The sequence below is a fragment of the Megalops cyprinoides genome, chromosome 10 (assembly GCF_013368585.1).
Source record: "Megalops cyprinoides isolate fMegCyp1 chromosome 10, fMegCyp1.pri, whole genome shotgun sequence".
Lineage (NCBI taxonomy): Eukaryota > Metazoa > Chordata > Actinopteri > Elopiformes > Megalopidae > Megalops > Megalops cyprinoides.
Window position 1 is genome coordinate 29,565,562 of NC_050592.1, and position 21,741 is coordinate 29,587,302.

The window sequence follows — 21,741 nt, forward strand, 5'->3', positions numbered from 1 at the left end:
CAGTCTGACACGACCACAAGCCTGTCTCTACTCGGCTTTCAACGTAAATCAGCCAGCACCATGATGGAGTGCTATATCATCATCGTAATAAAAGTATGGCCCTGCTAGGGTTAAAAAAAAAAGGAAGGGGTGTTGGGGGGGTGGGGTGGGGGGTGTTGGCAGCTGGGAAGTGAAACAATGATTTACGCCCAAAGAGTCCAGCATCAAAATTACACTCACGTCAGAGATCGTGGACAGAGAAGGGAGCGAATATTGCTGTTGTCTTTAAAGCGATCTTGAGGCCAGAGATTCGCGCAAAGCGTACGACTTGACCACAGGCGCTGGCTGGATAAGGGAGAGAGGTGCTTCAGACATCTTTTTTATACCACCTCCTCGCACCGCCCACACACCTCTCGCTGGAGGTGGGAGCCTCCTCCATCGGCCTGATCATGAAATATACAGCATGCTCCGGGGCCTAAGCAGAGTAACCAACCTTGCAAAGTGCTATCTTGATGTATGCTCACATCCTGTTGCTTAGTGAAAAACACTGCAGCGAAACCATCCAGTCAAACAGACAAACACTTTACGCCTCCCCATGCTTAGGAGAGAAAGCAGGACAGAAACTCCACAGAAAGGTAAGAAATAGAATTTATTTGTGAAGTAAACACCCACTGAAGTATAACCGCAGTTATCATGGCCTATGAGGAATCGGCAGCACCAGGTGTACTCACTGATTTAGCTCCACGTCCAAGATGAACGTTGCACCAAAAGCGTCCACTTGGAAGCTTGCTTGAGCCACGTGTGTATTCTGTAGAGGGAGAAGAAGAGAGGGAAGCTGTATTTTAACAAGGGTGCTCCATACATCCCATGCTTAAAACGAACATTTAAAAATAACGGGTAAAATGCACCATGGAAAATGGTTGAAGAACCTTTTTTTCCACCTTGATGTCTTGTATGAGAGTGATTATGCAGCTGTTAATTTGTGCCGTGTTTAGTCCCATATGGCTTAGATTTTCTTTCATGTCCCAAAGGCAAGAAGTACCCCCTATTGTCCTCATAGCAGTCAAAAGGAGTCCCCCAAGCCGAGCAAATGTTTCCCCTGGGTCTTCCTGCTGTGTTTCCCCAAGCAGGTGTACATCAACAATAAAACCCGGACAGCGCGCAGATCTTACACCCTTATACAGATGGTCAACCCTTGGCAATAAGTTCCCAAGTGGCCACGCTTATCTGGCTCATTCGATAGCCTGCTGTGTGAATCACTCACCTTTCATAACACGCTTCAGAACAAAATCAAATTAAGCAAATTCAATACATTTTAACTGGACATTCGATTAGATTATGGGACGCCTGCATCCCCCCACCCCCCCGCTTCCCGACCCCCAGACTGAAATTCTTTGACCATTAGAGGCTGGTGTCAGTAATCATTGTGCCACTAACGGCAATGTTCTCTGACAGAATTGGGCTGTAGCATTTATGGTCACATACAGGACTGAGGCAGGATGTTCACTCTTCTCCCCAACACCTAACAGAGACATCAGCCAAGCATTTTAAATCCATCCTGCAGGCAAATAAATCTCTGTTTACATTTCACCTTCAGGGTGGCTTCAGACACAGCAGATCGCATCACAGCACTGATCACAGAAACTAAAAAAACATGTGCAGTCCCATGATGCATCAGGAGACCCGGCTGCAGACATGCTCAATGCAAACAATGAAATGCTGGTGCCCCTGGGGAGTCACGCAAACTGTAAAAACAATTACATTTTAAAAAACATCAGCACCTAATAAAAAGAATGAACCGGTATGTTACGGTCAATTTTAAAAACAACATGCAATCAGCACATCAGAGCAGAACGCCTTCTACGTTCATGAAGGAGGAGTCAGCATACGAACAACTTGTTATGGTCTGAAAACTGGGTTCAATGTGGTGCACAAGGGATCGTACCTCTGTTGTCCTAACATACAAGCATATCCACAGCAGACTTGCCTCACAACATTATACAATGACAGGACTCTACAGCAGAAAACTTCTCTGATGTCATATATCATCACCTGTCTGACTGTTTTTGTTGCATTTCTTTAAGAGAGTTTAAGTACTCTAAATCATGACTGATTCCAACTACCCTAATACCAGTAAATGCTGCCGATTGTTTTGTCTATCTATTGTCTGAACAGTTCATTAGGTATTCCTGCACAACATTACATTTTGCCCTGGGGGGGGGGTAAATACATTTTCTGCTTCATTTGCTTATCTATCAATGGAGTATCATCTGCAGGTATTCCAAAAATGAATGATCCTTTATCTGCCATATTCACAAGTGACACAGTGTAGTCACAATGGTCCAGCAAGCAGCTCTGGTTATGTCTTAACTCATCATATCAACAAAAAACAGGAAACTGAGTTAAATTCCAGTTGCCTATAGTAATAGACTGGAAGCTTGGTGAGAAGTATTGAGCGAAACTGGTAAGACACTTTATAAACATCAAGACTCAGAGTTACAAGTCATAGGACTATAAGCAATTATTTAGAAATGTAATGGAAGAGAAAAACAGAAATTTAGACTTGGAACATAATGTCATCACACATAAACAAAATGTTTTTCATTTCTTCAGTCATACAAAAGGAATCAACCCTCTAAATATTTCAAATGTATTTTTTTTTTTTATTTCATCACCTTGTTGGGAATTGTGTATAATTGGAACATAGCCTAAGCAATACACACTTAAGGCAAAAGAACATCAGGATCATATTACTTCATTTCAAATTTGATTTCCTTAGTTGTTCACCATTATGTCCAAGATATTCAGATAAAGTGATAAAGTAAATAACAGTGAAAACTAATGGAAGCATTTATACCAAAAAGGAGACAAGTGGTGAATTTCAAATTTTCAGATTTTTCAAAGAAAAAATACATTTTTCAACACATATTGTCACATGGCCCCAAAACAATGCTCAATTTAACAAAACTGCAAGAGGATCAGGGGAAAATAAGGACCACCCCATCCTTCCTGTACTCTGTTATTAATTATTATTAACTGATAACTGATTAATACTGGAATGAAAAATAAATGTTATGATGGGGAAAAAACAACAGTATTTAGTTAAATTTAGTTAGCTCATTCTATGTGTCCAGTAATAATCCCATTTTCAAAAACTGCACACTAAATATGATTGTCAGCCTAAACCTTGAGTTTGTATTGTCCCATGTTAAAACGTAAAACGACAATATCTATCATCAGATTTCACAAAATTCCAAACAGCCAATTAGCCGATAGACTAAATTCCTGCCACCGTCGTGATGCGTAGACCCAACATTTTAATTAGAAAAAAATACTTAATACGGGCGAACATAAGTAATGCAGTTATTTCTGGTGAACGGTCGGTCCAATGAACTCGCGCATTGTTTTCCTTCCGATAACAGAGAGGCAATGGGTTAACACTTTATGGGGCTGCCATCTGCAGCTTGCTAACACTCCGCAGGCCCGTAGCCAGCCAATATCGCCTGAAGGACTGCAGCGTATTAGCAGACGGCAACCCCTGACGGAGACCCAAGGAGAAGGACTCATAAAAAAATAAATAAAAAAAAACCTTCAACCAAGCCGCCTGATAGAGGATTTGTTGTTCATCTCGCAGTTTGTCGAGGCCAGGTGCCCATGAAATTTATGACAAATTTTGGCATTTCCAGGCGTCTAATTCCCCAGGTTTTATCATAGCCTACACAATTATTATATATGGGTACAATTTTTACCGTTATTAACCAAACGTAATATACACCAATTAAGAAAGGGTACGCTTGTTTACCTTACATTTCTGTTCGAATATCATTTAGAGTAAGTCTTTAGGAAAGGTGGTTTCCATCAGAATCACAAAATTGTGGATAATTATGCCAAAATTTTGAGCAGGCCATGGAAGTTTGCATGACGAGTTGACGAGTGCATGCTGAAGTTTAAATAATTACATATTTGTCATCAAAAGTTGACATTGTATGCAATGTATATAATGAAATTACAGGTCTGGTGCAGTATGTTCTTCTAAGCCTGAAAAGCCAGACCAGACCTTTCAAGTATAGCTAATACAATTTCAGAGTATTGTAATTCCATCGATTAAGGAAGCTAGTAAGATAGTGTGGTTAGACAATATAAGTTCAACATCCATATCGCAATAATGCGATTAGTAGGCATTAAGTTAAGTGTTTCTTAAAGGTCCGAAAATGATCTTAACAGCCTAAAACATTTACATGTTTTGTTTTCATGAATTAAACAGACAATGGTCCAAACGTATTTGTACAATATATCTTGTTCTATGATTAATTGTGTTGGTAGGCTACTATGAGACCAAATAAATGAGATGCACACAATTATATATATATATCAGATTAAATTGTCTTAATTGTTAAATGATTCCCAAATATCGAGATCAGTTGTGTTGCAAATCAAAGTTTTGTAAATCATAGGACATTTCATCTAAAGGGTGGATTCAGGTCCTTTGTTGATAAGGCCCACCGAACATCTCAATGTAAGGCAAGCCCCTTTGTTTGATGACGCTTCCTCGACCACCAACCGCTACTGCGCTGAGTGTAAGCTAATTGTTTTGGTTAGATGGCTAGCTAGCAACGTGTGTCAAAACATAGATGCAGCCCTGTTTAATGCGATATTCTCCATTTATCTTGATGTGATGTTTTTCCTTGTCACCCCAAATCATAGCCAAATTCATTTTTGCTCTTCATAAGCATCAAATGTAGGGTATTGTTATGAAGTACAGAGACCATGTTTTAAGAGATGAAGGTAGGCTAAATTAGTTAAAAACAAACATTTCACCGACAGAACGTCTCCAAGGGCAACGTACAGAGAAGACATCTGTCAGCCTATATTCACACATAACAGTCAACGACGAAACATGCACTCTACCTGTTTTGAGTCGGAACTTGCTTTTATCCTGGTGTTGAGTACATCGTGCGTGGTTTGACTGTCGTTGTCCATGCGGTAAATTAAACGGAGAGGTATGGTAATTTCCTTCCCGAAAAACCTGCTTGCGTCCCAATCAGTCTTCCCGTTTGACAAGGCCTCTCCTTTAGTAGAGAAAACACAGATTTATATGATTGCATCAATTTCTTTGCGAAGCAAATGGAACATCGGAGCGTTTAATGCATCGTCAAAACGGATACATATAGCTATAACCCAAATAACGCCTGGAAAGCCATCCCTCTTCTAAGAGAGAACCTTAAATTAATAATACAAGGCTTTCCTTTGATATCATTGCATGCATATTGTAAGAGGTGTTTACATCGGACATTCTATTGTTATTTGTTTCCAAACAGGATAACAAGATACATGCTGATATTAAGACCCGCAATGTTCGCTTGTATCCATCGAATAAAGATTTCCACCATATTTCATAATACAATTCTGAGATTACCTAGGAGAGGATTGCTGGAATGTACGATGTACATCGCTCCAAAGATGCAAAGAAAGGATATCCCATATTGCGGAGCCATCATAACCGGACCTTCTTGTTAAAATAATCCGAAAAAAACCCACAAGATTTTTGGTAACCTTGATGCTAAAGTCTGTTCTGAGCTAAGCACATCCACAAACGCGCTCTGGTTGTCTGGTTAGCGCATTCTCCCGTACTGGTTGCCATTAGGAGGTTCGTGCAGCCTCCGCATTGAGACGCTGGTTAAAACGCCAAGTGCATTTGAACGCTCTCAACCTCAACGGAACACGGAGCCACCTCCTTAAAACACATCACTATCCAGCAGCTCACTGCAGAAGCGCCTTATACATATACATGATGAGAACAGCGAGGGCCTAGACGGAATGTCGGGAGCTGTAGTGTGAGGGATGTCTTGAGACCACTTCATCTTCTCATCATTTCCGGGATATTGCAAAATTGTTTTCGCAGGATTTGGTGTAAATTAGATTAGAGTACATACTAATATACACAAGACCTACATATAAACGAACATTTGTTGCAAACAGGTTTGATCAATCTGATTTATTAAACGGTTGTAGGGGTTGTAGTTACCGCAAATAATGCTTGCATTTTATTTGCGTGCGCAAAATCTGTGATATGATCAAGAATGTATTTTTGCCTACTGTCGTAAAACAAGCAATAGAAACCTGACAATGACGATAAAGAAATCAAATTACTGGGTAAATTCTATCTTCTATTAAACGGTAGATTTGGGCAAATTATTTACATTTTCGTTAAAGTCAGTTATAGCCATGGATAAAAACATACACACCTTAACTCTATATCCCCCAAAATAGGAATACAGCAGTAAGTGTGTAATTAAAGGATCCGACATTTCAACAAATATATACGAGAGAGAAGAAGGGAGAGGGAGACTTTTTCATTCACATGCTTGAGTCTAACTTTTAATGCCTCTCTGTTAGGTGTATTTTGGAAGTGCATCAAATAAAGTGATGTACTGTCAGACCAATGCTCTGCTAAACGACAAAAATGCAGATGCAATTTTTTTTACTGAGTCTGACTGGTAGAATTTTGGGTTTATCATGAGAATTTACATTTAAGAAGTTTAGGTAACAACTCTGCATGCAATAGCACCTATCACTTGTTTAAGAGGAATGATCTGAAATTCTGTTCCCTACTGTAGTAGCAAACAAGCCTTCAAGTGCACAAAGGCCTTGCCTTATCGGCGCACCTGATGAAACCTTCATCTACAGGCGAATTAGCCACGAAGCTAGCTCTGATTTGTTGCAATTTTCTGCCACAAGCCAAGAAACACAAGTATACAAGCAAGAACACCTGCCAAAAGTCCACATGTTCTAAAAATTGCTTGTACAGGGAACTGCCTTTTCAGATCCCCTTCAGCACCAGACTGTAAAGTACATGCTGGTTAAGATCTCATGTTGACATCCATGGTTGCTATTATCATCTCCACACTAGTTATTCAGAGTAGATTAACAATGGCTATGGTTGAAACTGACTAATTTTATTAGCACAATTTTAAAGTTATTCAGATTCCTTGAAAAGACTTGAGAATTGTTTGCTTCATCATATAATCTCCAGATAACATTAACAATGCAGAACAAAGGGCACAACAACCTGAGTGTTTAAATCTTAGCAGTAAAACTCGCTTGCATTTTTTTTTTACTCCCACTTCCTATCCAGTCATTAACAATTCTGTTTGTTCATTGTTGCCATGTTGGTTGATCCTCGCACACCGTTTTATCTGCCGACCTTAAATTGCAGAGCATATCCTGGTTTCTAATTAACGGTGGCAGGGCCTGCAATGACATTTCGCATGTCGCCTCAGCTGCACCCATCTGAAGAATTAATGCACACACAAAAAGCTATCTGGGTAACGCTGAGAGATGTTTAAATAATTTACGTGGCAATTCCATGCTCATCAGTGCTAGGCAATTCCATTTCTAAATCCGACCAATGAACAGACTTCAGCTTTTTGTTCCTGTTCATGATACATAATAAACAGAAGAAGAAAGTATTGTATATTTAGTATAATGCAATATGCCCTGCCCCGGCATCCACAGGCATGTCAAGCGGAGCAGTGATTTAAGCAGGCTGTGTTGTATACACCCAAATACGATCTGATTACTGACATAAAAACACATGGTTATATTTTTAAGAGGTACGGTGCCAATAATGGACAGGTGTTTGGAAAGTAGGTCAAAGTCGTAACCCAGTTTTAATGAGAAATGGCCTCTCAATTTACAGTGTCATCTTAATGAGATTAGGTGACAAGTGATATCTGGAGCGGCTAAATGCACACTTCAACATCATTTTAGTTTTAAGTCTCACTAACAGACCATTTCACAAATGGTCATTAAAAATATCAGTCTAGAATGAGATTCAGATCTAAAATAATTTACTATAGCAGTTATTCAACCAGAAATAAAACTAAATCTGAAAGTTGCAGGAGTCTCAAGAAATGAAGTAACACTTTTAAAGACAATTCCCTGGGGTAGAGATGTGGTGAGATTCATGAAGTGTACTGTAAATTATTACAGAAGTTAGCTGGTATGACCATCTGGCGAGTAAATACATTTGAGTTAATTGCTCTAAATCCTCATTTGCATTTGCTCAAAGTCCTAATATTCACTGAACCAGATTGACAACATAGTGAAACCAACAGCCGGCTGAACGTGTAATGTTATCCAGTGGCTTAGTACATTAAATGTGGGAGTTTGTTAGCCTGCATACAGAGATCTGAATGCAACTGTAGTTAATTCACAATATATTGTGGTATTATGGGGGTTGGAAAATAGCAGCACAATTTGCAACAAAGATGCACATTCATGACAAATTGGAAATCTGCAATAAATAAATAATTCATTATTGTTCCTTTTACCTATTTTGTTTCTCACCTTGTATTATTGTGTCATATCCCTGCTGTATTTGTGCATTGTACTTGTTTTAAAAACGTAATAAAAAAAAAGGAAATCTGCAACGAGCTGGCAGCCTCTGGAAGAGCGAACTTGACATTGTAGAAATGGTTATCAACGCTATCATAATTTTCACTTTGAGATAAACAATGTAACATACCAGGACACGGTGGACCTTAATGTGTTTCACTTTCCTAAAAAAGGATTACACTGACTTCTTAAATATTACCACTTTCATAAAAATGCAAAGACTCGTTTTAAATTGTAAAAAGAAAGAAAAGTAAAAAATTCACACACATTTAATAAGGAATATATTCAAATTCATACAATCATGTTTTGTTATACAATATGTACAATCACAATGCAACAATACAGTACAAAGAAAAAGTTATATAACATTTAGGTAGAATTAGGTGTATGACACCATCTGTTTAAAAGTGGCACCCAAAAATTGTTCGATATTTTTCTCTGAGAAAAATGCACATGTCAATTCTAGTCATGTAAAGGCATGTAGACAGGCCTGGGACAGGCAGTTACAATGAGTGCTGCTATAATCTCATCTGAAGTGAGCTACTTAAGGAACTGGGGCCAAGTCCTTTGCAATTGGTTTGAGCGAAAGTTTTAAAAATCATTTTTAAAACTACAGGTTGGTAGGCCCCTGGCTTTTCTGTAACTGCAGTTATATAATATAATTATACAGCTATAATTAAAATATGCATTACAACTCATATAATGCAGTAACTCCTATTAAAAAATGGCGCAGCAGCGCAGGTGATAGCTTTGAAGTGTCCAATTGCTCCCTCTTTAATCGGCAAAGCCCTTGAATTCACAGTCCATGTCATCGCTTGACTGAAACAGTCGCCACAGATTTGGATAGGAACAGCTAATGGTGTCTTCTTGTTTACAGGTCTGCTCAGGGGTTTGTATATTGACTTTTCGCCGTCTTCTGAAATTCCTGACCTTCCTCTGTAATCTCCGGACGGGGGGACTGTGTATTCCGCTAACATGGTGTCCCATACTGTCCACTAGCCTGTCTTCTACAGTCTCTTTCAACTGACTGCCGCTCTCTTCACATTCAGTAAGCAGTTCTTTGGTTCGGTTTGCCAAAGCCTGTGTAACTTCAAGCTGGCTGGAAGTAGTTTTAAGGCTTTTGGCTGGAACGGAACAGTTTAAGTCCTCTTCAAGACTTGGCAAAAACTGACCATCCTCGTGAGTCCTCTTGTTTGCCAGCTCTCCCTCAGTAAGTCTCAGGTTCATTTCTGGGGTGCTGGCAGCAGACCGATTTGCAGAATTAGATATGGCTATTTTATCTAGCGTGTCTCTCCCGGTTTGATGATGTTCAGTGTTATCCTGACGATTGGAAACCCCGGGTCTCAGGTTCTGCGGTTTCTCACATCTGTGAGAATTCTTTGATGCCTCTGATCCTTGGCTACCGGAGAGAAGGGCCTTACTGAGGGCTCTCTGCCTGCGAGACGCAGCGCCGTCCACACTGCGGGTGGTGGAGGACTCTGCAGAGCCACCGAGAAAGGCGGGGCCTGTTCTACCTTCCACACTTGGGTCTGCTTCCATGGTCTCCTCTTTTTGCACCTCAAACATCTTTCTTTGTACAGATGTATGTACTACAGAGGAGACCGACCACTTCGGCCTGCATGGGGGAAAAAAAAAAGACAAATTTTCAAGATGTACTCATAGCTTTAACAAAGTGCAATGCGCAAAATATGGCAAACGTTCACCTTTTTGTCCGCTTTTGAATTGAATTTTCAACAAAATCACAGACGAGTTCGGCAATGGCTTTATCCACAACGCAGTACTCCTCACTCTTCGAAAAAGCCTTGTGCTGCTCGCTGTTCAGATGCTGAAAAGCAAGGGGAATAAATAGTCACAGCTGTCAGTAATCAGAACATAATCAGAGGAAGCGCCCACGCGTGGTCCTTAAAAACCCAAAGTCGCCTACCGCTTTCACGCTTTCGTATTTGACCACGCAGCATTCACAGTATCCTCCCCGCTTCTTCCCGCGAACGTCCGCCACTTTGCTCTTGGCCTTCAGGAGCTTCCCTGCCTCGCTTCCAGCACCTTTAAGGCCTTTGTTCCTGTGCGGGATGAACACAGACCAGTCAAAGGGACAGCAGCAAAAAGCGAACCACATCATCCCACCCAGAAATCCCCTCATTGACACCACAAGCAAAAACATCACATTATACATTAGTGAAATAAATGTGACATTCATTTTGAATGCGTGCAGAGGGCCTATAATTTGATACTCTTCTGATACCTCTTCACAGAATGAGGAGAGACAGGGGGCCCTACCGGTGCTCTTTTGGTTTCTTTCCCTGCCCATCTTTGCCGTGCTCCTCTGCCAGAAAGGGACTGCCAGGAGGCGCAGAGCTCAACTTCAGCTCTGGCAGGTGCGGCATAGAAAGGAAGATCGGCCTGTAGTGCCTGACAAAGGAAGGTACATTTCAGAATTCATGTCTGTCAAAGCATCCTCCTATGCCCCAGTCTGACAGCTGGCGTGTTTTTGAAGGTGCATATTGTGGTTACTGCTCAAACAAAAATAACACAAAAAACACAAATACCACTGGCAAACCAAGTGGCTGGGTAGTGCAAACATCTGCTGTAGAAGTCCACAACTCACCTGCTACAGTCTTCAACCTTCACAAAAGGCTTACTGATCCTTCCAGCTTAAATAAAGAACAGGAACATATTAGAAAATATGGTCATGATACAAGCTAACAGGTTTAGAGCACTGCTGACAAACAAACTACAGATTTCTTAGAGTTCTTACAATTTCAAACATAATATCAATACTGATGATTAGAATATACTTACCATCATATTTCTGAAAAGTGGGTTTTTCTGAGGGTCTAGTTTTTCTCTGCAAAACAAACAAAAAAACCACAACTGTCTCTACCAAAATCTCAAAAACAAAAAAAAATAATCCATGCTATGTATGTGAAAACACATTAGATTCCTCTGCAGAAAAGAACTCACTGTCTCAACAGCTGGGGTGGATGCGTTACTCTGCTGCTGTGTTGTGAAGTCTCTTTTCTTCTTCTCAACATACGATATTACATCTGCCGGGGTGTCAAAGTCAGAACAGAAAGAACTGTTTCAAAAGTATAAACTCTCGTACAAGGAAGTTTGAGGGACACGTCATCTATTGATTTAATTCTACCCAAGCACTTTTATTGTTTAAAACAAAGATATTTACATCATATGTATTGACTTTATATACTCAGCACAAAGCCGACTTTTTACATAACACGTTTAAGTACTGTCCATTTATACTAAAGCAATTCAGAGTAAGTGCCTTGTTTACGGAGACAATGACAGGGATGTATCTAAACCTTGAGCCTTGTTACATAGCCAGTTCTTTAATGTCAAAGTCACACAGCCACCCTAACTGATACCAATGAAGTCACCAGCTATTCCAGTTGAAAATCAGGTGCTAATAGCACAGCCATCAAATGGCCATCAAAGCCTATGGCCACCATTCAAAAATAAATTTAACTCACTTTAATTTTCAAATGTAATACTTTTCAAATCTTGATTCACTGTTACCCAATCAGGCTGGCTTGTAAAAAAGTAGCCACATTCTTTGTCTGTCATACTATACAGTTAAACTTATACACCAACATTTATGAGGTGTCCATCTTAGAAAACACACGCTATAAAATTCCAAACAGATAATTGTCAGTGTCTCAGCATCAACAATGTTGATTGACAGGACTGAAAGGATACCATCAACGTAAAGGATTTTGATTCCCCACTCCAGAGCATTGGAGAAGATGCGGTTGATTTGTACCCGTTCCTATAAGAACAAACAAATGAAAGTTTTCAGATCTAACAACCCAACTGATTACCTAACCCCATAATACATAACACATACTATACAATGTAACACATGCACATCAAAACATTCCACTGGAGAGCCTCCCCCCAAAAACTAAAAGTTTGAATGTATGTTCACCAACCTGCTCCTTTATTACTTTCTCTACTAATGATTTGCCTCTACTCGTAACCACCTGTAAAGCAATTAACAGAAAGGCATCAAAAACGTTGAAAAAAAAAGGAAAGGACTAAAATAAATGAATGGATGGATAGACGGACTTATGGAGGGATGGTAGTAACTCACAGTCTCTGAGGGCCCCTGGGAGCTGCCTTTGTGGCTTCCTCTCCTGCTGCTGGGGTGGGGGGAGCTGTGGCCGGAGTCGGGGCTGGGCACCGGAGAGTTCCTGCCCAGTCTTTGGGCATATCGTGCCTCCTTCTGACTTGAAACCAGGTACTTGATGTCCTTGCTGAAGAACTTCTCAATGGTCTAAGGTGAGATGAGATGTAGTTAGAGGGATGATGTTTCTGAGAGAAGCTGGGACCATATGCGCATACGGTCCAACTTCAAACGAGAGAGGCTGAGAGAAAAGCTTTGCTTTGAGTGGTATATTTACTGACAATGGGATTCCTAACTAAAACTAACCTGTGGCCAAACTGGGTTTGATGACATGTTATGTATATTAAAGTTGTGCCAAAAGTTGTGGTATGTTGTGCCAAACAAATACCCACATCCTGAGAAGAAAAGAATCTCAACCCCATGAATGAAAAAGGAAAAAATGCAATAGTTATATTATATGTACTGTCATGACATATTTATGTGCACAGACATAAAGTGAACAAGGCTAACACTTTAATAACAAATGAATAGTTAAAACTGGAATACATACCCCTCCCAAAATCTTGATGTCCTTCTCCAAGTTTTCGGTTTTCTTATTGAATGGTAAATCGAGATAGAATCCCTTCCCAAGCAGGGGCTTTTTTTGTGAGGGGTTTGCTTCAGTCACTGTTTTAAGACAGCTTTTGGAAGTGCCCTTGTTTTGCCCATGTTCCACATGTGATTCTGTGTAAGGCAACATGTAAGTTAGTGTAGGTTAGATTTACATGAACTAACTTAGGCTAAGTTTCACTTACTGTTTTTTTTTTTTAATAAAAAGGACATAGCATAAAATTGGTTAAAAAAACACTTTGTTTTATCATGATCCTCATTCCAGAGCCGAAAACATAAGTCATAAAGACAACGGCCTTAGTATCTGACATTTTCAATGCTCAAATTTACAAATGATGCAGAATACAGATTTATACGATGGTAAATTAAAGGTAACGTTACAGACAGAAAACAAAATACTGCCTGGAAATTGTTTTTTTTTAAACACAAAGTGATTACAGGAGACAATCCTGAAAGCTAGCTGTATAAATACAGTTGAACAGCACAAATGTCAGCTACCCAGCTACTTACCAACATCACTCAAGTTTAGTTTCCATTTAAAGTACAATAGCGTTTATGTTACTATATTTATGAGATCAATACCCATCAACGTTAATGTACTGCAATCAGAAAACATGCTTTAATGTCAACAGCTGGAAACCAGAAAAATCTGACAGATATCCTTGCAACCTACCTTGCAACTTCGTTTTCCCTAGCCTCGGAATACCTCTAGGTTTCATTTTAAGTTAATCACATTGAGGAATAATGTTCCAGTTTATTCCCTGGAGAAAAAAGAAAGCATTACGTTAAGTCGCCTTGCTAGCCAGCTAGCTGTCTAAAAAAAACATTGCAGTGACTCAAGTCAACAAATGGACGACTGTTAACTAATCTTAACTAGCTACCAGACTAACCAAATAGCATGTAGAAAAAGAATGCTGACTGATATTAAAACGCACAACCAGCCGGTTAACGCGAACCACTACCTACCGTTACTCTCATAAGACACAAACATCAACATTATATCTCGTTATTTTGCCGATCTATAGATGTTACTGTCGCCACTCACAGCTGACCGAGTGCAGTTTAAAAAACTGCCCGTTTAATCAGGAAGTAGCGATCTACCCCCTCTCGCTCAAACAAGCTGGGTCACTGTCTTATTAGCTAAGTATTCCGAAGCCAGAATTACAGGGTAACGAGTTACAAAAATAAAACACCACAAATTCATATTTAGAATGATCCGTTTCCTTACCCGGTTATAGTGTTAATAGAATAAGTAAAAACTACTACGAAGTTTATGTTCCATCAACCTATTGAGAACTTCATTGTAGTTTCTTCTTTCCCGCTTCGAATAGAACACATCCCACAATCCTCCTTCCTTGTGTATTTACGTAGCTACTCTATTATCTTGGTTTTCACTTGAGACATTTCCATACACATGTATCCAGTCGGTTTGTACACATCCATACATCTTCCCATGTAACCCAATAAAATCATAAGAAATAAAACAAAAAGATAATATGTATTGTAAAATATAAATACGTAATTTATTCCTGTACGCCAGATGGATCTATTGCGTAACTAAAATGTTCCTCAACACGAATGTGCGGTCTTCAAAAGTAAGATGTAAAGTTATAGATGATGACAGGTTATGTAAGTGGTCGGTAGATTGTGTCCCATGTGTTGAGAATAGATAGCGAAACAGTAGCTAGATGATAGGTCAAAATATGCCTAGATGGTTACCTATCTGAATAATTATAGCTTAACGTTCGCTTGCTATCATAGAGGCGTATGTGTTTGGATTTAGCTTCTGTGTCATGTTGTCATCGTCAAAATAGCAATGAATTTGTTGAATTGGATAACTCAACTAGTCTAGCCAACTACGTTAGCTAACCTGTGCTAACCTGCTAAAAAACGTTCTTCACTTTCAATTCTTCTGTTTCATGCCTCCGGCAGCTTAGAGGGTAAGTTTGTTCCAGGTGTCTTGACACTCATTTAAGTTGCCAGACTAGTTAATGGATACTGGACCTAGCGCAGAGGTAAAGCTAGCTAGACTAGTCAGAAGTACACGTTCTCTCACTAGCGTGCTAGCAGCTGAACGACTCAAGCGGCTAGCTTACCAGTTTGCCAGCAACATAAACTGTTTCGAGTCTATCAGAACTTAACCATCGAGTCCCAAAATTGACAGTAAAATCTTCAACTAGCTATCAAACCGATTCTAAATGAATGCATAGGATATTAACTATGTAATGTACAGTTAACCTGCTAGCTAGGTGGATGGATTGCTTATTATTGTGTTTTTAAAATCATGATCAAGAAAAACCAATATGAATTAAAAGGACTATGTATGATCTTTGCAGATATCGAGATGAGTGCACAAGTGTCTGGATCCGAGTTCAACGGCATAACGCCCCTCCAGCAGATGGTCTCGTCTTGCTCAGGGGCTATCCTTACGTCACTGCTTGGTAAGCACTTTGGGTTGGAAAACCTTGTGGAGACCTGACCGTTCCATACGTGAGCTCTGGGGTTGATATTTGGATCACTGTATTTCCAGTCACACCGCTGGATGTTGTGAAGATCAGACTTCAAGCTCAGGAAAGCCCTTTTCCCAAAGGTATTTTGATTTATTTAGAATTTGTTCTGTTGCCATGTTTGTTGTTTGATTCAAATCAGTTTAAAATACATTCTCTTTGACACCCCTCAGGAAAATGCTTTGTGTATTGCAATGGCCTCATGGATCACATCTGTGTTTGTGAGAATGGAAACTCCAAGGCATGGTACAGAGCACCTGGACACTTCAGTGGCACTCTGGTAAATGCATATTACTGTAATCATCGCATTTACATTTTGCAATTATCTCTTATCCAGAGCAACTTACAAAGTGCATCCAATAACCATACCATGGAAGACTACATACAGGATGCTGCTGACCACATTTGAACATGCTTTATTCCCAACTAGCGCTGAGAGATTGCATACATGTTTTGAGATATAAGAGCAGGATACTTTATAGTAACATTACACCGTACCTAATAAGAAAAACCACAACACATCCTGTTGCAAAACATCAACATGCAGTAAAACTACACAAAGGAGTTAGGAGAAATCAAGCTAGGGCAGGAGGGGCTGAGAGGTAGATCTGTGAGGGAAGATGGCCAGCAACTTATTACCTATCAGTGCCAAGAGTCTGTGTCTTTGGCTGAATTTGTACACGTGTGGCGTGGGATTGTTCTTTGGTCACAGTGCCAAAACTTGTGATTCAGAAGTTGTTTTTCCACTGGCCAAGAAAGAATGTCTTCCTGTTGCTCAGAGTCTCAGGGTGGGGTGCAGCTGACTTAGCAAATCTTGAAAGTCTGTCCAAACACTTTCCCTTGGTTATATATTCTGACTGAGCCACTCCTGGTCTTTTTCCAACACTTGCTGGACATTTGTGCCATGCATTCCAAAGGCATGGCAAGCGTGACTGGCACAAAAAGACTTCTACATTGCATGCTCATTCTGTCTCTTCTTTAGGATGCTTTCATCAAGATCATTCGGAGGGAAGGGATCAAGTCCTTATGGAGTGGGCTTCCCCCAACACTGTAAGTGCAAAATGGGGATTTATTAGCATCGCTACCAAGAGCATGCATGTCCGGATATGTTTATTGTTTCTGAGCTCTTGATCCAACCTCGCAATAGATTTCGAGTGAGTGAGAACGCGGTGGCGCTGTTTCTTGCAGAGTCATGGCCGTGCCGGCAACAGTCATCTACTTCACCTGCTATGACCAGCTCTGTGCGGCCCTGAGGACCAGGATGGGCAGGCATTCTCAGGAGGCCCCACTGCTGGCGGGAGCCATTGCCAGAGGTGAGGCTATCCCATGAACTCTGATGAGTCTGGGTCTCAGTGAACGAATGATGGCCAGATCCCATCAGTCACAGCTCACTGCTGGTTTGCCAATGAAATCTGATGTGGTCGCACTATTGTAGATACGTCTTCAGAAGCACAGAGCTGGGTTATGTGTCTACATTTCACCCCGGTTCAGTGCAGTTGAGTTGCCACGACAATTCTAAAGGAGACTGGAAGCACAAATGACAGAGTACAGCTGTGTTGCACTTGCTCCATAGTCTTATATCCCATCGTCCAAATAGATTCATAAAATATGTGGAAATGTATATTTTGCTAGCTAGTCATCATAACACCATTGCATTATTTTGTGAGTATATTTTGATTAGTTGCATAATAATTAGAGCATCATTACTTCTATATAATAACTAAAGATTAAATTCTACAGGATGTTTTTGTTATTTATGAATCAAAAAGCTGATTTGGAGAATGGACCTTTCACATTACAATATTGAGCTTGTCAGGAATAGAAGTGTTCAGCCTGAATGGAAGTGTGCGAGGAAGTTGCAGAAGTCATTGGAGAGGCACTATGCAGGCTTTCACTTGCAACCTGCAGCAGACCCATTCTGATTGGCTGAAAAGTGTCACGTGCTTGTTGGGATGTCGGCTATTTGTGTGTAAAGAGGCTGAAGATTTGTGTTTTCTGCAGTGGGCTCTGCGACCGTGATCAGCCCGCTGGAGCTGATCCGGACCAAGATGCAGGCGCAGAGGCTGTCCTACCGGCAGCTCAGCGCATGCATCTGCTGCACTGTCCAGAGCGAGGGCTGGCTGTCCCTGTGGAGGGGCTGGGGTCCCACCCTGCTGCGGGATGTCCCATTCTCAGGTACCCACCACACCCCTGACACCATGCCTCCACTGCTACTCCCCCTACCACTATAGCACACAGCCAGCGGCATGCCCCAAAACCCATGCACTTAACACCACGCTTCTACCACTACACACCCTGTACCATTTATATTTGCATTTACATTTATTCATTTAGCAGATGCTTTTATCCAAAGCAACATACAAAAGTGCATATAGTGGGCAAACAACAGGCACAAGGGCAAGGTGTGTACAGGTCATACCATGCCCCCAACACCATGCCCCCAGTGCTACAAACTACCCCCCACCCCCCCACAATGGTGCACCCTCCCAAAGCCATGGCCTAAAGACACGCCCCCCAGCACCACTCCCCCAACATCACACCTTCCAACACCACATCTCGCTGAAGTCCCGTCCTTGGGCCAGCAGTCTCTTTTTGTACAAACAGCCTTCATGCTATCAACATGACCTGGCCCTCACCATTCTGCCTCATCTCTCTAATGCTGCATTTAGACTCCAGGCTTTAATGTCAAATTCTGAACTGGTGCTCAGATCCCATATTTTTGTCTGACTGTTCATATTCGTTCTTAAATGTGGCAATATCAATATCCAATATCAGTGTGAATGGAACTCCTGAAATTTCTTGTATGCAATTACAAGACAGTATAGTCATGCAGAGTTTTAACAATGAGGGTATTCTGACATGTGCAGACTGACATAACTATCATTTGTGGCATATGAAACACTCTCATTTCCAATGTGAGCATCCACACACAGACCACATGGGCAGATAGCGGATTTATTTTCACATATTTATGTGGCCCAAATCAAAACTGAAAAGATGCAACTTCATGTGTCTGTTGTTCACACTGTTCTAAAAACATCAGAACTGGGTCACATATGAGGGGGAAAAATCAGAAATGGGCCACTATTAGCTGCAGTCTGAGCTTAGCTATTCAGCTGTGCACTGGTCAACATGTCCACCTTCCTGTTCCTCCGCAGCGATGTACTGGTATAACTATGAGCTGGGCAAGCGCTGGCTGTGTGACAAGCAGGGCACCAGGGAGCCCACCTTCATGATCACCTTCATAGCTGGGGCGACGTCCGGATCTGTGAGTGGGGGATTCAGATCTGCATTCTCACAGGCCACTCAAATGCACGCTCAGAGTCTTTCTGCAGTACAGTATGTCCATAATTAATGTTATATTAATGGTATTGATTAGGTATTGTGAACTGCAGTGGTAACTTCAGAGATCTTTGAGGAAGCATGTATGAATTCAGAAATATCTGAAAATATCTGAGCCTGTTTTGGAGACTGGTTTTCTTTCATAAAACTTTGACAGTCACAGTTTTTTCTGTAATCACTTATCAGTCGATGTAGTGTCCCTTTAAGTTCACACTGTCCCCTTTGTCCTCAGATTGCTTCCATAGTAACACTCCCCTTCGATGTGGTAAAGACAAGGAGGCAGGTTGAATTGGGAGCACTTCAGGTTCTGAATAGTGAGTATAAATCCTCCATTAAGGACAGGGTATTGGTTTATGGTGCACCATCATCCTAGAATTGCCCATAGTAGAAGATTTCACAAAGATTAAGGTCCATGTTAACGCCACTGTGGTCTTGTTCTACAGTAAGCACACAATCGTCATCGTCCACCCTCCAGGTGATGAAGAGAATAGTGGCAGAGAATGGTGTAAAAGGGCTATTTGCAGGTACGGTATCCATGTGACAGCCACTCCTCTGTCTTCATCGGACAGATTTACTATTATTTGCTGACTTATATGTCTCCATGGTTGTAGTTTTAGTGGGGTGTAGGCCTTTTTAATCGTAGAAAGTAACAGCGTTCTTTGTTTGGGTTATGTGTGTTAGGTAGTGGCTATCCCATAAGTCTGTTCTGCTGGGCAAGTGAAGTGAAGTGAAGGACAGTTGCCACTAGGTGGCATCATAACATCACATGATGAAAACTGAGATAGCAATAGGAGTCACAACAGTAAATGTTCCCCGCATTAATGACTGAAGCTTTCTAGTTTGCCAAAGAAAATAAACCAGATTTCCAGATAAATTTAAATGGAGTGACGCTGGATTCTTTGAATTGCTGCTGGTTAAAGGGATAGTTTTGTGATTGTGTGTTTGAGAGTGGCCTGTCAGTGCTGAATCGTTCATGTGAGTGTGTGCTCATTGTCTCCCTCTTCCCCCCCCCAGGCTTTCTGCCTAGGCTGATCAAAGTGGCCCCGGCGTGTGCCATCATGATCAGCACATACGAGTTTGGGAAAGCCTTTTTCCGCAAGCGCAACCAAGACCTAGCAGCAGCGGCGGTGACACTGCAGACCAGCACCTGAGACTGGATCCCCAGGCCAGGTGGTCACAGAACCCAGTACAGGGCCTACACTCTCATCAGAGCGACTTTTGGGAACCCCTTTTCTACCGCAGAGCTGGCACCAGGCTCACTGGCCCCAGGCTCACTGGCCCCATTCAGGTTCTGGATGGTCTTCCATGATCTTTTTAGTCGTGCTTGTGTCAGCTCCGCCTGCTAGCCTTCCTGGTCTGTTACCAGCCTGTTAGCAATGGAGCTGTGGGCGGAGTCCACAAGCTGCACGGCTTCCATCAGCACTAATAACAGAAGTGATAGAAACAGAATGGAGAAAGGAACAAGCCATTACCACTGATCACAGCAAACAGCTAGAAAGACATGGACTCAAGTTTATTTTTCCTTGGACTTCAGATGAAGTTAGCATGACTTCACATATTACGACTCTGGTGGAGGGCAGTGAGGTGGAAAAGCAACCATGCTGAACTAGGTCAGCCATTTTGGCTCCAGCTCATATTAGCCTGGTTCCAGTTCCAAAGCAGAAAAGGGGCCCGAGAGACTTGAACACAGCGTTGCTATATATGTTGGTATAGCAATGCTACAATACTACGGCATCTGTTCAATCTAACTAACACCAGTGCACTTTGATGTCAAGTGAATTTTATGCAAATCTTATTTTTTATTCAAAATCTACACAACACAGTAAATTAAGCAGGTACTCAAATGAATGAAAAATATTACATACGAAACAGTAACACTTGCATAAATTTGCTACCAAAAACACATCAGTTAGACTGAGAGGCCCAAGTATGCATGCAGTCTACAGTTCAATGTAAATATATGCAAAGGGGGTTTGTGTTATGTTAAATAAGAAATGGTAGATATTTCAAAATACATATCATCTACCACAGTTTTCCTCTTTTGTAGGAGAATATTGAAAAATGCAAAAGTTTAATGTGGCCAGTATGAATAATTTTGTTTTTGTGTATAGTGCCAATATGTGTCTTTTTATTAAATTTTATTGACTACTGTTGCACAGAACTTGCACCATACAGCGAGGCATGGCTCTTTCAGTAAAGAGTGAAGCAGTGAGGAGTATGACACATTTTACCGTAAAACAGAATAATCCCACCACTGCCAATAGTGATGTGCATGAAGCATTTTGGTCTCAATAAGGTGCCACAAACACTGCTTATTCAGCCTGAATTCCTGTGGCCAGAGAAATGAGCAGGCATCAGTTTGTTCTTGAACCCCTTCATTTCTAAATTCATTTTGAACTGAATGTATTCAAAGCTGATGGAAGTTTCAAATTTGGTACCTTTTAAAACTGGAAAATGTGATGAAGACAGACTGCCTCAAATCTGAGTGCTAATCAAGTCAAGCCAAGAGTTAATTTTAAAGGCTACTTTGATTCGTTATTTTATTGTATTTTTTTACGATGAACATGTTATGACTGAAGGATGTTTCTTTTATTCAGTCAAAATAAAGAAAAGATGTATTTAAAACCTTTTACAAAATTGCATCAAAGTGAGTTAAAAATGACATTTAAGGTTGCAGCTGAAGCGTGGTGGCTCTTTAAGCACAGCGGCACATTTTCCTGCTAGATCTGATGGAATTAATAATACCTTGAGATGAACCTTTGTCTCCAT

At 40.9% G+C, this 21,741-nt stretch overlaps 3 protein-coding genes across 4 annotated transcripts in view; 1 reads left to right on the forward strand and 2 right to left on the reverse strand.

Moving 5' to 3' along the window:
- Positions 1-5,864, reverse strand: part of adam22 (ADAM metallopeptidase domain 22) — a 72,424-nt gene extending 66,560 nt beyond the window's left edge. The window contains exons 1-3 of one of the 2 annotated variants that reach the window (XM_036539160.1): positions 5,396-5,864; positions 4,888-5,048; positions 711-787 (exon numbers count right to left, since the gene is read on the reverse strand). In XM_036539160.1, coding sequence (XP_036395053.1) covers positions 711-787; positions 4,888-5,048; positions 5,396-5,477 — 320 coding nt within the window. In that variant the 5' untranslated portion in view covers positions 5,478-5,864. The remainder of the gene's footprint in view (positions 1-710; positions 788-4,887; positions 5,049-5,395) is intronic. The other variant, XM_036539159.1, reaches the window with a different exon arrangement.
- Positions 5,865-9,599: 3,735 nt separating this feature from the next.
- On the reverse strand, positions 9,600-14,431 carry dbf4 (DBF4 zinc finger). Its single transcript, XM_036539576.1, has 14 exons — positions 14,352-14,431; positions 13,797-13,884; positions 13,065-13,237; positions 12,482-12,664; positions 12,321-12,371; positions 12,088-12,157; positions 11,338-11,420; positions 11,176-11,221; positions 10,982-11,027; positions 10,654-10,785; positions 10,301-10,436; positions 10,080-10,201; positions 9,741-9,991; positions 9,600-9,613 (listed from the first exon to the last, which is right to left on the reverse strand). Exons 2-14 carry the CDS (start codon positions 13,840-13,842, stop codon positions 9,600-9,602), a joined length of 1,353 nt encoding a protein of 450 aa, XP_036395469.1. The 5' UTR covers positions 13,843-13,884; positions 14,352-14,431.
- A 342-nt stretch (positions 14,432-14,773) lies between these two features.
- Positions 14,774-21,469, forward strand: slc25a40 (solute carrier family 25 member 40). Its single transcript, XM_036538886.1, has 11 exons — positions 14,774-15,063; positions 15,460-15,564; positions 15,654-15,713; positions 15,804-15,910; positions 16,613-16,680; positions 16,819-16,943; positions 17,632-17,805; positions 18,789-18,898; positions 19,205-19,286; positions 19,416-19,496; positions 19,987-21,469. Exons 2-11 carry the CDS (start codon positions 15,468-15,470, stop codon positions 20,121-20,123), a joined length of 1,041 nt encoding a protein of 346 aa, XP_036394779.1. The 5' UTR covers positions 14,774-15,063; positions 15,460-15,467; the 3' UTR covers positions 20,124-21,469.
- Positions 21,470-21,741: the final 272 nt, after the last annotated feature.